This window comes from Schistocerca americana, chromosome X (genome assembly GCF_021461395.2).
Source record: "Schistocerca americana isolate TAMUIC-IGC-003095 chromosome X, iqSchAmer2.1, whole genome shotgun sequence".
In the NCBI taxonomy this organism is placed as follows: domain Eukaryota; kingdom Metazoa; phylum Arthropoda; class Insecta; order Orthoptera; family Acrididae; genus Schistocerca; species Schistocerca americana.
In genome coordinates, this window is record NC_060130.1 from 922,986,227 (window position 1) to 923,000,497 (window position 14,271).

The 14,271-nt window shown below is 42.1% G+C and overlaps 1 protein-coding gene across 1 annotated transcript in view; it reads left to right on the forward strand.

The window, feature by feature from the left end:
* Position 1: 1 nt before the first annotated feature.
* The window catches only part of LOC124556716 (pleckstrin homology domain-containing family G member 7-like), a 177,346-nt gene continuing 163,076 nt past the window's right edge, over positions 2-14,271 (forward strand). The window contains exon 1 of the mRNA XM_047130704.1: positions 2-228. Coding sequence (XP_046986660.1) covers positions 22-228 — 207 coding nt within the window. The 5' untranslated portion in view covers positions 2-21. The remainder of the gene's footprint in view (positions 229-14,271) is intronic.

Genomic DNA, 14,271 nt, shown 5'->3' on the forward strand with positions numbered 1-14,271 from the left:
CGCTGCTTCGAGCGCCGGCTGATGGGAGCGCGCGCCGTCTGGAAGGGGCTGGACCGCTCCCTGCCGCTCAAGCCCAGCCCGCTGGTGTCCACGCTCAGCGAGAAAGACCTCCTGGTGTCGCCCGTGTCCACAACCAGCCGCATCGAGAGCAAACGACGCGAGGCCCTGTGGGACCTCTTCCAGAGCGAGTGCGCCTTTCTCTACGACCACCTCATGGTTCTCAAAAACGTGAGTACCCTGTCAACACCTATCACGAAAATAACATGTGCTTTACACTAAAGCCTGATATACAAAGTAAGAGCCTACGGAATATCAGACCAGCCGCGTGGCTGGATTGAAGAGTTTTTAGCAAACAGAACACAGCATGTTGTTCTCAATGGAGAGACGTCTACAGACGTTAAAGTAACCTCTGGCGTGCCACAGGGGAGTGTTATGGGACCATTGCGTTTCACAATATACCGGGTGATCAAAAAGGTCAGTATAAATTTGAAAACTGAATAAATCACGGAATAATGTAGATAGAGAGGTAAAAATTGACACACATGCTTGGAATGACATGGGGTTTTCTTAGAACCAAAAAAATACAAAAGTTCAAAAAATGTCCGACAGTTGGCGCTTCATCTGATGAGAATAGCAATAATTAGCATAACAAAGTAAGACAAAGCAGAGATGATGTTCTTTACAGGAAATGCTCAATATGTCCACCATCATTCCTCAACAATAGCTCTAGTCGAGGAATAGTGTTGTGAACAACACTGTAAAGCATGTCCGTAGTTATGGTGAGGTATTGGCGTCGGATGTTGTCTTTCAGCATCCCTAGAGATGTCGGTCGATCACGATACACTTGCGACTTCAGGTAACCCTAAAGCCAATAATCGCACGGACTGAGGTCTGGGGACCTGGGAGGCTACAGTCTCCATTTCTTCCTAAACTGTCTCAGCAGCATTACGCCTTGTGCTCGGTCGACCACTACGGGGTCTATCGCCTAAACAACCCGTGGCTTCGAACTTCGAAATCATTCTCGCCACAGCTGCATTTGTCAATGGACCTTTACCCGTTAGAATCCCCTTCCTATGGCGATAGGATCGTAACGCTGAAATAGCACATTCCCCATTCTGATAATACAGCTTCACTAAAAGCGCCTTTTCAGGTAACATCAACATGCTGCCACTGCTGGCCTATCTGATTCTCTCTCTCATTACAGCTCCCTTTATACACGATTGTCATGCGCAGTCACTGACGTTTTGCTGTCCAGCGCCATCTATCGGACATTTTGTGAACTTAGCTTTTTTTTGTTCTAATAAAACCCCTTGTCATTCCAAGCATGTGTGTCAATTTTTACCTCTCTATTTACATTATTCCGTGGTTTACTAAGTTTTCAAATTTATACTGACTTTTTGATCACCCGGTATATAAATAATCTAGCAAACAGTGTCGGAAGTTCCATGCGGCTTTTCGCGGATGATGCTGTAGTATACAGAGAAGTTGCAGCATTAGAAAATTGCAGCGAAATGCAGGAAGATCTGCAGCGGATAGGCACTTGATGCAAGGAGTGGCAACTGGCCCTTAACACAGACAAATGTAATGTATTGCGAATACATAGAAAGAAGGATCCTTTATTGTATGATTATATGATAGCGGAACAAACACTGGTAGCAGTTACTTCTGTGAAATATCTGGGAATATGAGTACGGAAAGATTTGAAGTGGAATGATCATATAAAACTTATTGTTGGTAAGGCGGGTGCCAGGTTGAGATTCATTGGGAGAGTCCTTAGCAAATGTAGTCCATCAACAAAGGAGGTGGCTTACAAAACACTCGTTCGACCTATACTTGAGTATTTCTCATCAGTGTGGGATCCGTACCAGGTCGGGTTGACAGAAGAGGAAGATCCAAAGAAGAGCGGCGCTTTTCGTCACAGGGTTATTTGGTAAGCATGATAGCGTTACGGAGATGTTTAGCAAACTCAGGTGGCAGACTGCAAGAGAGGCGCTCTGCATCGCGGTTTAGCTTGCTGTCCAGGTTTCGAGAGGGTATGTTTCTGGATCGAATATATTGCTTCCCCCTACTTATACCTCCCGAGGAGATCACGAATGTAACATTAGAGAGATTCTAGCGCGCACGGAGGCTTTCCGGCAGTCGTTCTTCCTGCGAACCATACACGACTGGAACAGGAAAATGAGGTAAATTGCCCTACGTCACACACCGTTGGTTGGCTTGCGGAGAATAAATGTAGATGTAGATGTAGATGTGGAAGTAGCTTAGGGCATGGGATGGCGATATGCACATATACAGATGGCAGGAGTATCGCGTGCATTGTGCCTAAAAGGCAGGGCATTGACAGAGCTGTCACCTGTACTCAAGTGATTCTTGTGTAAAGGTTTCCGGCGAGATTATGCCTGCACGGCGAGAATTAACAGACTTCATACGCGAAATGGTAGTTGGAGCTAGACGCACAGGACTCTCTATATCGAAAATCGTTAGGCAGTTAAATATTCTGAGATCCACAGTCTGAAGAACGTGCCCAGAATACCAAATTTCAGGCATTACTTCTCACCACAGACAACGCAGTGGCCGACGGCCTTCACTTAACGACCGAGAGCAGCAGCGTTTGCAAAGGTTTGTCAGTGCTAACAGAGAAGCAACACCATGTGAAATAACCGCATAAATCAATGTGGGACGGCCGGCCGGTGTGGTCGAGCGGTTCTAGGCGCTTCAGTCTGGAACCGAGAGACCGCTACGGTCGCAGGTTCGAATCCTGCTTGGGGCATTGATGTGTGTGATATCCTAAGGTTAGTTAGGTCTAAGTAATTCTACATTCTAGGGGACTGATGACCTCAGATGTTAAGTCCCATAGTGCTCAGAGCCATTTGAACCATCAATGTGGGACGAACGACGAACGTATCCGTTAGAACAGGGCGGTGAAATTTGGTGTTCATGGGCAATGGCTGTATGGCAGTAGACGACCGACGCGAGAGCTTTTGCTAACAGCACGACATCGCTCTTAGTTCCTCTCCTGGGCTCGTGACCATGTCGGTTGAACCATAGACGACTGGAAAACCGGGACTGGTCAGATGTGTCTCGATTTCAGTTGGTAAGAAATGATGGTAGGGTTCGAGTGTGGCGCAGATTGCCCTAAACCATGGGCACAGGTTGTTAACAAGGCACTGTGCCAGCTGGTGGTGGCTCGATAATGGTCTGAGCTGTGTTTACATCGAATGGACTGGGTCATTGACTGGAAATTATTTTGCCTGGTTACTTGGAGATCATTTGCAGCAATTTTTGGACTTCGTGTTCCCAAACAATGATAGAATTTTTAGGGATGACAATGGTCCACGTCACTGGGCTACAGCTTTTCCCTGTTTCTTTGAAGAACATTCTGGACAATTCAAGCGAATTATTTGGTCACCCAGATCGCCCGACAAGTATCCCGTCGAACATTTATGGGACATAATCGAGAGGTCAGATCGTGCACGAAATCCTGCACCGGCAACACTTTAGCGATTATGGACGAGTACAGGACAGCATTACACAATATTTCTGCAGGGGCTTCCAACTACTCTTTGAGACCATATCATGTTGAGTGTCTGCACTAGCCGGCCGAGGTGGCCGAGCGGTTCTAGGCGCTACAGCCTGGAACCGCGAGACCGCTACGGTCGCAGGTTCGACTCCTGCCTCGGGCATGGATGTGTGTGATGTCCTTAGGTTAGTTAGGTTTAAGCAGTTCTCAGTTCTAGGGGACTGATGACCTTAGAAGTTAAGTCCCATAGTGCTCAGAGCCATTTGAACCATTTTTGTCTGCACTATTCCGGACAAAAGGAGGTCCGACACGATATTATGAGGTATCCCATGACTTCCGTCACATCAGTGTATTCTTATTAAAAATTGTAATTATTTTACATCTTTACAAAAGAATTGTGCAAAAAAGTAACATTTCTTCCAAAAAGTCAAATGTAAAATCCCGTTACATCTGCAGGGTACGGGCAGAAATTTGGGAACACCAAAACCACAACACGTTACGATGCCAATACATTGTACGAAAGCCACTGGCATTCAAGATAGCTTCCAGTCGTCTCAAAATAAATACAGGTCTTACACAGTTTACAAGGGAATCTTATACCAGTCCTGAAAAATTGTGGCAAGTTCACGTAACGATAATGGAGGTGGATAGCAATCACTCACACTTCTCCCCAAAGTAGGCCATAAAGGCTCAATAATATTGAGATTTGGTGACAGTGGTGGCCAGGGAAGATTCGACAAGTCATTCTCTTGCTCACATAACCAATTCTATACGTTGCGTAGCTGAGTGAGAAGAGGCGCTGTGGTCTTGAAGCACAGCATCGCCGCTGGGGAACAAACATTTATCATAGAATGGACCCGGTCAGCCAAAATGAGCACGTAGTTCTTGGCAGTATTGCGACCTTGCAGAGTAAGCATGGGACCCATGCAATATCACGATACGGCTGCCCAAATCGTAACTGAAATCCCGCTATGCTTCACTCTTGGGACGCAGACTCTGTCAGAAGTTGAACACAGTGTCAAACAAGACTCATCCGACCAAACTACTTTCTTCCATTTCTCTAAAGTCCATTTCACTGTTTTCTGGAAATTGACTGAAATGATTAATTATGTAATTTTACGCCCCTAATATGCTTTTTTCCTCTTGAATTTCAGTATTCTTCTATAAAAACGGAAATGAAATTCAAATAATTTGAAAGCCCTCTCAAACGTTCCATTAGCGTCATGTGATGTCTGTGACGTCACTAGCTACATCGCTCCTCCTACCAATTCACAGTGGTGTCTTGTTTTGCAATTTACGTTTCGTAAAATGGGTTATAAATGGTGTGTAGTACCATAGAGTTATAAAAATATCTGAAAAGTTGTTTTTGAATGTTGCAGAGAATAAGATGCGTAAAATGTGGTTGCACTGTACAGGCAAATTGCCACCACGGCCACGCACAAGTTCACTAACTTAATTGAAAAGGTGTTGCTCTATGAACTTGCATCCGATATATGCTCTCCCACTGTTACAGCGAGGGATTGCGTCATTCAGTGAAATTAAACACTACACCTCGATTATTCGGTGGTTCAGTTGTTTGTGTGGTGGACCGTCGAATTTTGTAAGACGATGAACATAGATCACTGGTTCGAATCGAACCCGAAAGAACATTTTTAGCTGATTTGTAAAACGACTCGACAGTCCTCTCATAATAAAACCAAATCACAATTACAAAACTTCACCACACCGATAAGAAATAGAAAATTATTGTGTTTTCCTTGCTGCTTACATAAGCTCATATTTGCATTCGCTGTTCACACACGTCACGTTCAAAGAAGATATTTTCCAGGTAATGTGACCACACGCATTTCACTTTATTAGAAACAATGTTTTTATCTTCATACTGTGCAGCTAGGATGCTTATTGTCTAAACTTTTGTTGTTTCGTCATCTTACCTAAAGTTGAAGTATGTCTTCTACGGACGCTAACGTCAGTTTAGGCTAACAGACATCAAGTCCTTACGTCTGTGTCATCTGCATGTCGTATACTCTTTATATCTCTCCGTGTAAGAAACCTCATCGCCCTACACCTCGCTGTACTGAGGGCGTACGGTGATATCTTGACTACTTGCAAAGCTTTCCAAAAATGTGAATTGGTTGTTCGCAATGTAAACGTATTTATCCTCTATTGTCCATTTCTTAGCCTAATATTAATGTAAAGCTATATATAATACAACCCACAATCGAAAAAGCTGTTACATCAGTTCTTGATAACGTTACTTTCGTATTTCGTGTAAGACTTTTAAAAATATATAACCATTGAAGGATTCATACAGGTGACCTTTTGATTGGCACTCGGATGCGCTATTCTTTGCGCTACCAAACACTTGCTACGTGTGGTGTTTCTGCTGCGTGTCTTTTACAGAGGAAATCAGCAATAAGTTTTGCCAAGACTAATTTTATTGTGCTTTTGGGGCGTAGCTCATGACTGATAGTCCACACTACAGTTCCAATATACGGACCCATTTGGAAAAGTTCTACGATTCCTATGTTTTGAGCGAGTTTAATAATATTGCAGGGAGCAGGGAAAAGAATGTCCGTCGTTGCACTTATCACCGCTCTAAATGGGTGGAACACAAACGCATCAACTTTCGCAAGGCTTCCACTATCAGTGTTCACAAAATTCCTTTCTATTGTTACTTAAAAGTTGTAATTGCGTTTTGCATCACTAAATAGCTAAACTGTTTGCAAAAACAGTACGTAAACACCTCGTAACTTCGGCACTCACAATGACACCGACAACGGTTGTCAGACACCGTTGCCAGAGGTCGCCCGTAACTTCGGCCGACAGCGTGGTTATAGTGCGTCCGATCTCCTCAGTCCGTTTTTGGCAGGATAGGGGAGGTTAGGTTGGGTTAGGTTAGGTTAGAATATATGAATGAAATAGATTAGCTTTTAACCTCTTAGGATGGGGTGGATACCACGAAGCCTCTATCTTTGGATACGAGTCCTTCCGCCGGAGGTTCGAGGTCTCCCTCGGGCATGGGTGTGTGTGTTGTAAGCATAAGTTAGTTTAAGTAGTGTGTCAGTCTAGGGACCGATGACCTCAGCAGTTTGGTCCCTTAGGAATTCACACACATTTGAACATTTTGTTACGAGTGCTGTATAGCGGCTTCTGCTATTAAAGAGAGACCGAATGCATGTGAAGGAGCTTTCCTGTCTCGTAATGAACGTGGCGGGTACTATACACTCTGTCCTCAGTTATCGGAATAACCCGACAAATTTTACGAGTATATGATATGATTAGAGAAACGTTCTCTTACACACTCGAGATAGTGCGCTGTATTTATTTAAAGTTACGTTGACGTACGTCAGTTAACATTCAGTGACTATCATTTAGCACGAGAGTGAAAGACAAGCATAAAGTGTAGCATAAAGTATTCTGAAAACCTAAAGCATTTATACACCACATTCACAAACCACTTCATATTGACAGTATCACTACCCTACTGCCATAAAACGCCAGTAAGCAGTAATAATAAACTGTAGGCAACTAGTGACAACATACCACAAAAAAGATCCAGTACAGTAGCTACAAGCATATAAGATACGCCACCCTCTTCGCTTGAACAGATTAATTTTTGAGGTTATGATCTATGCCCAAAATTTCGAAAAAAATTTTGCCTATTTGAGGTTTCGAATAAACCTGCGATTTCAGTCCATACATTCCGAACTATATCCCGATTATGATATTTTCATCCTCAGGGTAGCACAAACTCACTCTTTCTTGGACCCAACTTATCACGCACCATATTTCGTGTGCGAGAACGTCGGTCGATCTGACCGAAGAAAATAAACTGATTTGCATTTCACTGATTGTCGACCAAAGTCTGTACGTTCGGGAGATACGATCGGCTATAGTGTAACCGCGCACGTAGTGTGAAACGTCCCCTTAGAAAAATTAATGAGTTACTGTGCTGGCAAACCCCTTACGTTATTTGATTTTCAAACAGCTGAGCAAAACTGAACGTACTCAGACATTTCTCTCTTTGCTTATTCTGATCATCACTAAACTGACACACAATATTTTTAGCGCAACGCAATCTAACTTTCAAAAATCCCTACAAAAGAATGGCCCTGACTAACAATAACCTATACTTTTCATGAATGACTTACCTCACAAAAATCTTCGTTACTCAAACTACTGCAATACAGCGTGCGCCAATACTGCCAGCTGAATAAAAGATTCTAACTACTGATAGGCATAGTTAGGAAATGAAAGATTTTGATAAAGAACAAACAATGTATTTACCTTAATAGTGTTCAAAAGTCATAATATATATATCAGTTCATGACATCCAGTCTTACAAATTTAATGTCTCTGATGGACACACGTCCAGATCATCCGCTCTCAAAACTCCGCCATCTCTCTCCCCACATCCACCACCGCTGGCGGCTCACCACCAACTGCGCGACGCTACGCGCTGTTAACAGCCAACTGCCCAACACTACAATAGCAAATTCCAACAATGCAAACCAGCCACAGACTTCACACAGCACAGCCGGTGATTTTCATACAGAGCGCTACGTGGCGTTACCAATATAAAAACCCAAACAGCCGACTTACAAGTGGCGTACTGATTTGAAAAGATCGACCGTCTCCGGCAGTTGTCGGTCGTCGGCGAAATCCACCAATATCGGTGCCATTGTGACCGCAGCCTTACTCCTAGCCTGTGACGTCACCAGAGCATCAACCAGTAACAGAGGATTTTCGATCACATGACCAGATCTTGATATTTAATGATTTTTGAGCTTTAATTACATAAAACTAATAGATATTGTTTGAGAATATTGACTGTTAGTGCTATTTTTATATTATAATCTATCAGAATAACAACAATATGAACCACATTTTTAACATAGAAAAATAGTCCATTCCAGCTCGGCCTGCAATTCCCATCGTATGGAGCTCGTTTCGTGCTGGTCTGGTGCTGACAGGGTTCACGAGTGCGACATTTAGTCCTGGCAGTGACTTTTTCAGCTGTCGCCCTCTTATTTTTCAAAAAGTTCAAATGGCTCTGAGCACTATGGGACTCAACTGCTGAGGTCATTAGTCCCCTAGAACTTAGAACTAGTTAAACCTAACTAACCTAAGGACATCACAAACATCCATGCCCGAGGCAGGATTCGAACCTGCGACCGTAGCGGTCTTGCGGTTCCAGACTGCAGCGCCTTTAACCGCACGGCCACTTCGGCCGGCTCTTATTTTTCGTTACTATCCTTTTCAATGCCTATCTTCAGTGGTTCAAAAAGACACTCGTCTACATTGTGACTTAGCTGATGAGCTATTTCGCTTCCCCTGCATGCGGTAAAATTTTCTATATGGTGTCTCTTGAAACAACAAAACGCTTCCGCTATATTGCTTACGGAGGCACACATCATAAGAACACTAAGAATTTGCTTACATTCGAATTCACTTAGTTCCGACTCCGCACCCACAACGACACACAGCACAATTCTGACTACGACGGACACTCGCAACATATTAAGGATATTGCGCAGGAGCCATCCGCGGTCGAATACAATAGTCCAACCTGCAGGCTTGGCTAAATCTGTATTTATGTTCGAACATGCATTTCTTGAGGCTTTTACTTATTTTTGTCCAACACCTGTACATTATACCACCATGTTGTCCGAATCAACATAAACTCACCAGAGCAAATATTGATCACTGCCTTAAAAGAGCACCATGGCTTTGAAGCGCAGTACATTGTGTCGAACTGTTACCATGTGGTAGTGTGACCTTCCACTGCTGAAGTATGTCGTGCTGTGTATATGCCAGTCTGGTGTATGGAATGAGCGAGTTAATTGAAGCGGCATTTCTACAGGTATGCCATATCCAGCTGAAACATATAATTGATGATTCGATCCGATGGAGATAACAAACCACGAATATGTTGACTGTGACGTGTAATCACTGTTCCAGAGTCTCAGACATTTTCTATGGAATTTACACCGGTGATTTAGCTGGCCAGCCGAGATATGATAAGGTGCATTAGAGTTTGTCATATCTGGAACATATGTATGCAGCCCTATGAGCATGGCTTTTGTCATCGTGAAACACTGTACACTCGGCGTGCAGATGTAAGAGAAAATGTAACACATGGTCATCAAGAACGTTTAAATAGTCACCCTGGTCCATGTATCTGGTAATTTGTAGGTGAGAGCCCAAGTCATGGTAGGAGAAACACTCCCACAAGTTCACAGAACCATCTCAGGTTTGAGCTATACCCTCCACATACTGAATTAAACACCTCTTTAGGCCGTCGGTGCACACTACACCTTGTATCATCCGAAATGAAGCAAAATCGAAACTCATCAGACGACACTACCACACTACCCCCCCCCCCACCCCCCCACCCCCAAATCGGTTACTCGTACTGTCCAGTTTATGTATTTTTTGACCCAGTGAAGTCTTCCCGCTTTGTGTGCCGCCATGAAAAATGGCTTCGCGACGAAAGCGACTCTAAATGTCGACTGCATGCAGTTGCCTTCCCGGTTTTCCGTCGGAAACTAGTTGACATGTACTTGGATTCACTTACAGCAGAAACTCTTGTCAGATTGAAATCGATTTCACTGACAAGGCGTGATAGTCGTTATCGGTTCTTTTCGGTTAAGATACTTTCACAAACACTGGTCTTACGCCGTGAGGCATGGTATACCATTACTTTTAGACACTTTGGAGAGTCCACGTTAATACACAAACAAATCGGACAATTCACTCTCGATGTGGTCATGGGCAGATCCATACACGGGAGTTGCTTTCATTCATTTTGTCATGTCTCCACGTTGCCTATCTTACTGTTCTGATTCCATATAGACGGGTGGAACATACATACCACTTTGCTGCCATGACTTACGCCAGCAGTGGAGGGCCACATGACCGGCACCTACTAGGTCCACATCACCTGCAGCGCCCCAGTCCGACCAATGTACTGATTTGAGGGGATACTGATAGTCTGTCTAGTGAGATTAGTTTGCTGTATACTTGGTACCAATAACTCCTTATCTGCCGAGATTTTGAAATCAGTTGATGTCAATGAAACATTTATGCCACTCAAGAGCATCTGAAAAGATAAATGCCCTAATACAAAACCGCACTATAATATTTGTAAATAGATCTTTGTTGATAATTTGCTTCAAAATGTCCAGAAGTTTGAACTCCACATCTGTTGACATGTGTCCAGAATATTCTATGTTCCATACTTCTTCAGTATCTCACAATATTAACTGGTTTCTAATTTTATATTCTCTCCTCGGTGTCCAAATTCGACATATATATGCCAATTTTTTAAAGTTTACTACCACTCATTACAATTCAAGTGACAACTCAAAATTTACCCGTTGCTTAAGACACTTTTGCAGTCAATATAAAGTGAATAAATTATTTTTCATTCATTTTCACGTTATTCACTGGTTTTGTTACTCGTCTTATATGATTATCACGTCACTGGTTTCTTTGCAGTATGTGAATAAGTAACCCGACTGCTTTTTTTATGCCTTTATCTCGTATTTCAGCTATTCTGTCGTATGACATAACGAAACTCCTTTTCAGAAACATTCGTCTATCTTGGGTCTCGTTAATACTGAGTTGCCCATCTACGGAGTCTAATTCATTTCCTTAATATAAATGAGTCAAAAATCTGTCCCACTACAAACTAGTTAGTTATTTCATGTTTCATGCTTGTTTTCCTTTTCCATTAATTTCCCGAACCAAAGTTTCACGTTATTCTCTTTACCGCCATCTTCCCCGCCCTCAATCTAATCCTCGCATATTTTATTCCCTGCTTATAGCACCGAAGCTTTATTTTATGCCAGGGAAACATCAAGAAACAATTGTATTGTGTTGATAAATTGCTGCACTCAACATTAGTAGAAAAACACTTGTGTTTATCAGAGGGTCGTGCTTACGTTTTAAAACTATAGGTAAACGAATTTTAATTAATCTGTTACAATTTTTTTTTATAGCTGTACTAAAATTTCTGTCACAGCAATGAAGAAGAATCTCGTTCTACTTGTTGATCATTGCGAAAATGAAATTTTTTTTATATGAGATACGTTACCAGAAGCACTCACGTAAATGAAATATTCTCGTACATTCACATTAAAAAAAACTGACACAGATTGCGGAGGAACATTTGCCTGCAGAGACAAACTGTAGGCTGCGGATGTTGGAAAAAAGCTATAGTACTGCAGCTTACATGAAGAGAACCTTACATGTACAAGTTTACTAATTCTTCTGACGTGGCGCTGTAAGTGAAGATCAATAACTTTGAGACACACATGATTTGTTATTAATTACATCAATTTTCTTCATGATGATGCTGAGAACGAGATTTCTCTCCTACAATAATTTTTAAGTACTTAAATGCATCTTCATCACTTATTTACTTACCAGATGGAAATCGTAATTCTTCCTCTTCTTCTTATCTTCTTCTTCTTCTCATTCTTCTTCTTTGTCCTTTCACTGCAGAATTCACACCTGTTAAAGCTCTACTCATATTGGATTTTACAAATTTTCTCGTAGCGTACTGCTCTTCTTGAATCTGTAACGTAGGTCAATTTCGTAATGGAAACATAAATTACAAGTTTATTTTAGCCCACAGCCGAATTTAAGTAATAAATTGATCAAATTTTACCAATTTTCAGTAGGAGCACTCAGTGAGCCACAGTTCTACAACTGCATTCACCACATTACTTACCTGAGATTTTTGGAACGCAGATGTAACTGTAATAATAATACTTTTTGTAGCTGTATAGACTCAGCGATTAAAGAAAATCGACATGTGTGTGATTCCGTGCTTAATTCAATTCTTCCGGAGATAACTATTTATTTTTCAAACTGTTTAAAAATTCATTGGCATCGCAATAAACCTTTCGGTAACTCTATTGATCCTGAACAATTGTTATATCAGCATCCTGATCAAAGTCATAAATGGACGGAGGAATAGCACCAGATGTCCCAGTTCTGTGTACAGCGTCACGATCGACTTATGCAGGACCAAGGAGAACGAATATTACAAGAATTGCGACGGTACAGTAATAATAGTTCTTTTTCTCAGGTCGTATCGATCTCGTAGAGTTTCTTGTTCGTATCGGTCGCTTTTTCAATAATGAAAAGAAAATTTAAACGGGTTTTGTGATACACAAATTCAGAATATAGTGTTTGACAGAATGAAATATAGGTGCTGCATTTAAATTATGTTAACCAACAACGAATTTAAAGCACAAAATCATCCATAGTTTATTGATTTCTTGCATAAATTAAATTACAGACTGATGAAAATCTACTTGCTGTAGCAAACCAGATCTAAAATGACTCGAGTCTTCGTAAGGTGGTTATAATCTCATTATAAATTTTAAATTAATTCTGTAACACTGCAAGCAACTATAGTCCCAGAATATTTTATGTCCAGAGCAGCACTATTCACGAGAAACACAACTCAGTTCCACGCGCGATGTAATTATTGTATATGTCAACAGCACCAGAAGCATTTAGAGTGCAACTAGCTGTGTAATTATTCTAAGTCCGGACCAGCTCTACTCGCGACAGTCACAAGTCCGTACGACCCCCAATGAAACCATCGTAAGTGTCGAAAGAGGAAAAAATATTCGGAGTCCACACTATAACACCACGAAAATTATTCTAAGTCACAGTGGTTGCCGTCGTGAAATTCTCTAAGACCGTAAATTCATGCGACTGAATCATCACCCAGAGAAACACAAATCCTGCCTGTCCACCTACGTCCTGCCTTCGGATTTTCCGCGAATTTGCGTCACTCAGATGGTAAGCGATACCAATAATCTGTAGTACAACTTTCGATTCACACAAGCTATCTTAAAACTATAGGTGTCTGTAGAAGCGCCTCGAAATGCCGATTAAAATGATATACAACAGTAAATTATGTTCTAAGTGGAAAAGACGGACAAGGACAGTTAGGGACCACACTGCATTGTGGCCAGATCCGCCCGGCGCTCGCTATTTCAGATGAGATTAATAATTCTTAACTGTGTGTTTAAATGTATGCAGGCTCTTGATTGCACACGACTAAATTAAGACTATTAGTAGGTACCTTTTCAATTAAATATTGAGTTCCCGTGTGGCGGACAAGCCGACTAGTGTGAAGTCACAAGTTCGTTGTAGGGCCCGTATATCTCGTTGGCCCCGATTCCGTCAATATGACGTCATGCACTGTTACCAGATGCCCGATTCCCCTCCCTTTCTGACATAATCCAATTGCCCATTGTATATAATTGGAATAAATTCAAAAATTGGTGCAAGATTCAAAACTAGCCCAATTTTCCTATATATAACATGGTGGGAAATTCGAAAAAATGGTGGGAATAACTGCTCCCACTCTGCCGGTTCTGAGACAATGGGCATTGTCTCCCAGAGTCACACCCCTCCATCTGTGCCAGTTCTGAGACAAAGGGCGTTGTCTCAGTTGAGATGTTTTCCCCCAACCAAACCGATACATGTAGCACCTTCCAACTTGGGAAAGCATTTACAAGGAAACGTCACCAGCTGTACCTCACATTTTAAGCTGAACAAAAGCACACATCCAAGGTATCATCCCCAACAAAAATTTGGTCCATAATTATGACAGTAACTAGTTATGACATTCCGAATGTACTCGTACAATTATTAAATTTCGCACACATCTGTCTTTCGTCACTCGCCCTACCCCACTGCAGCTACCTAATAACAGAAAG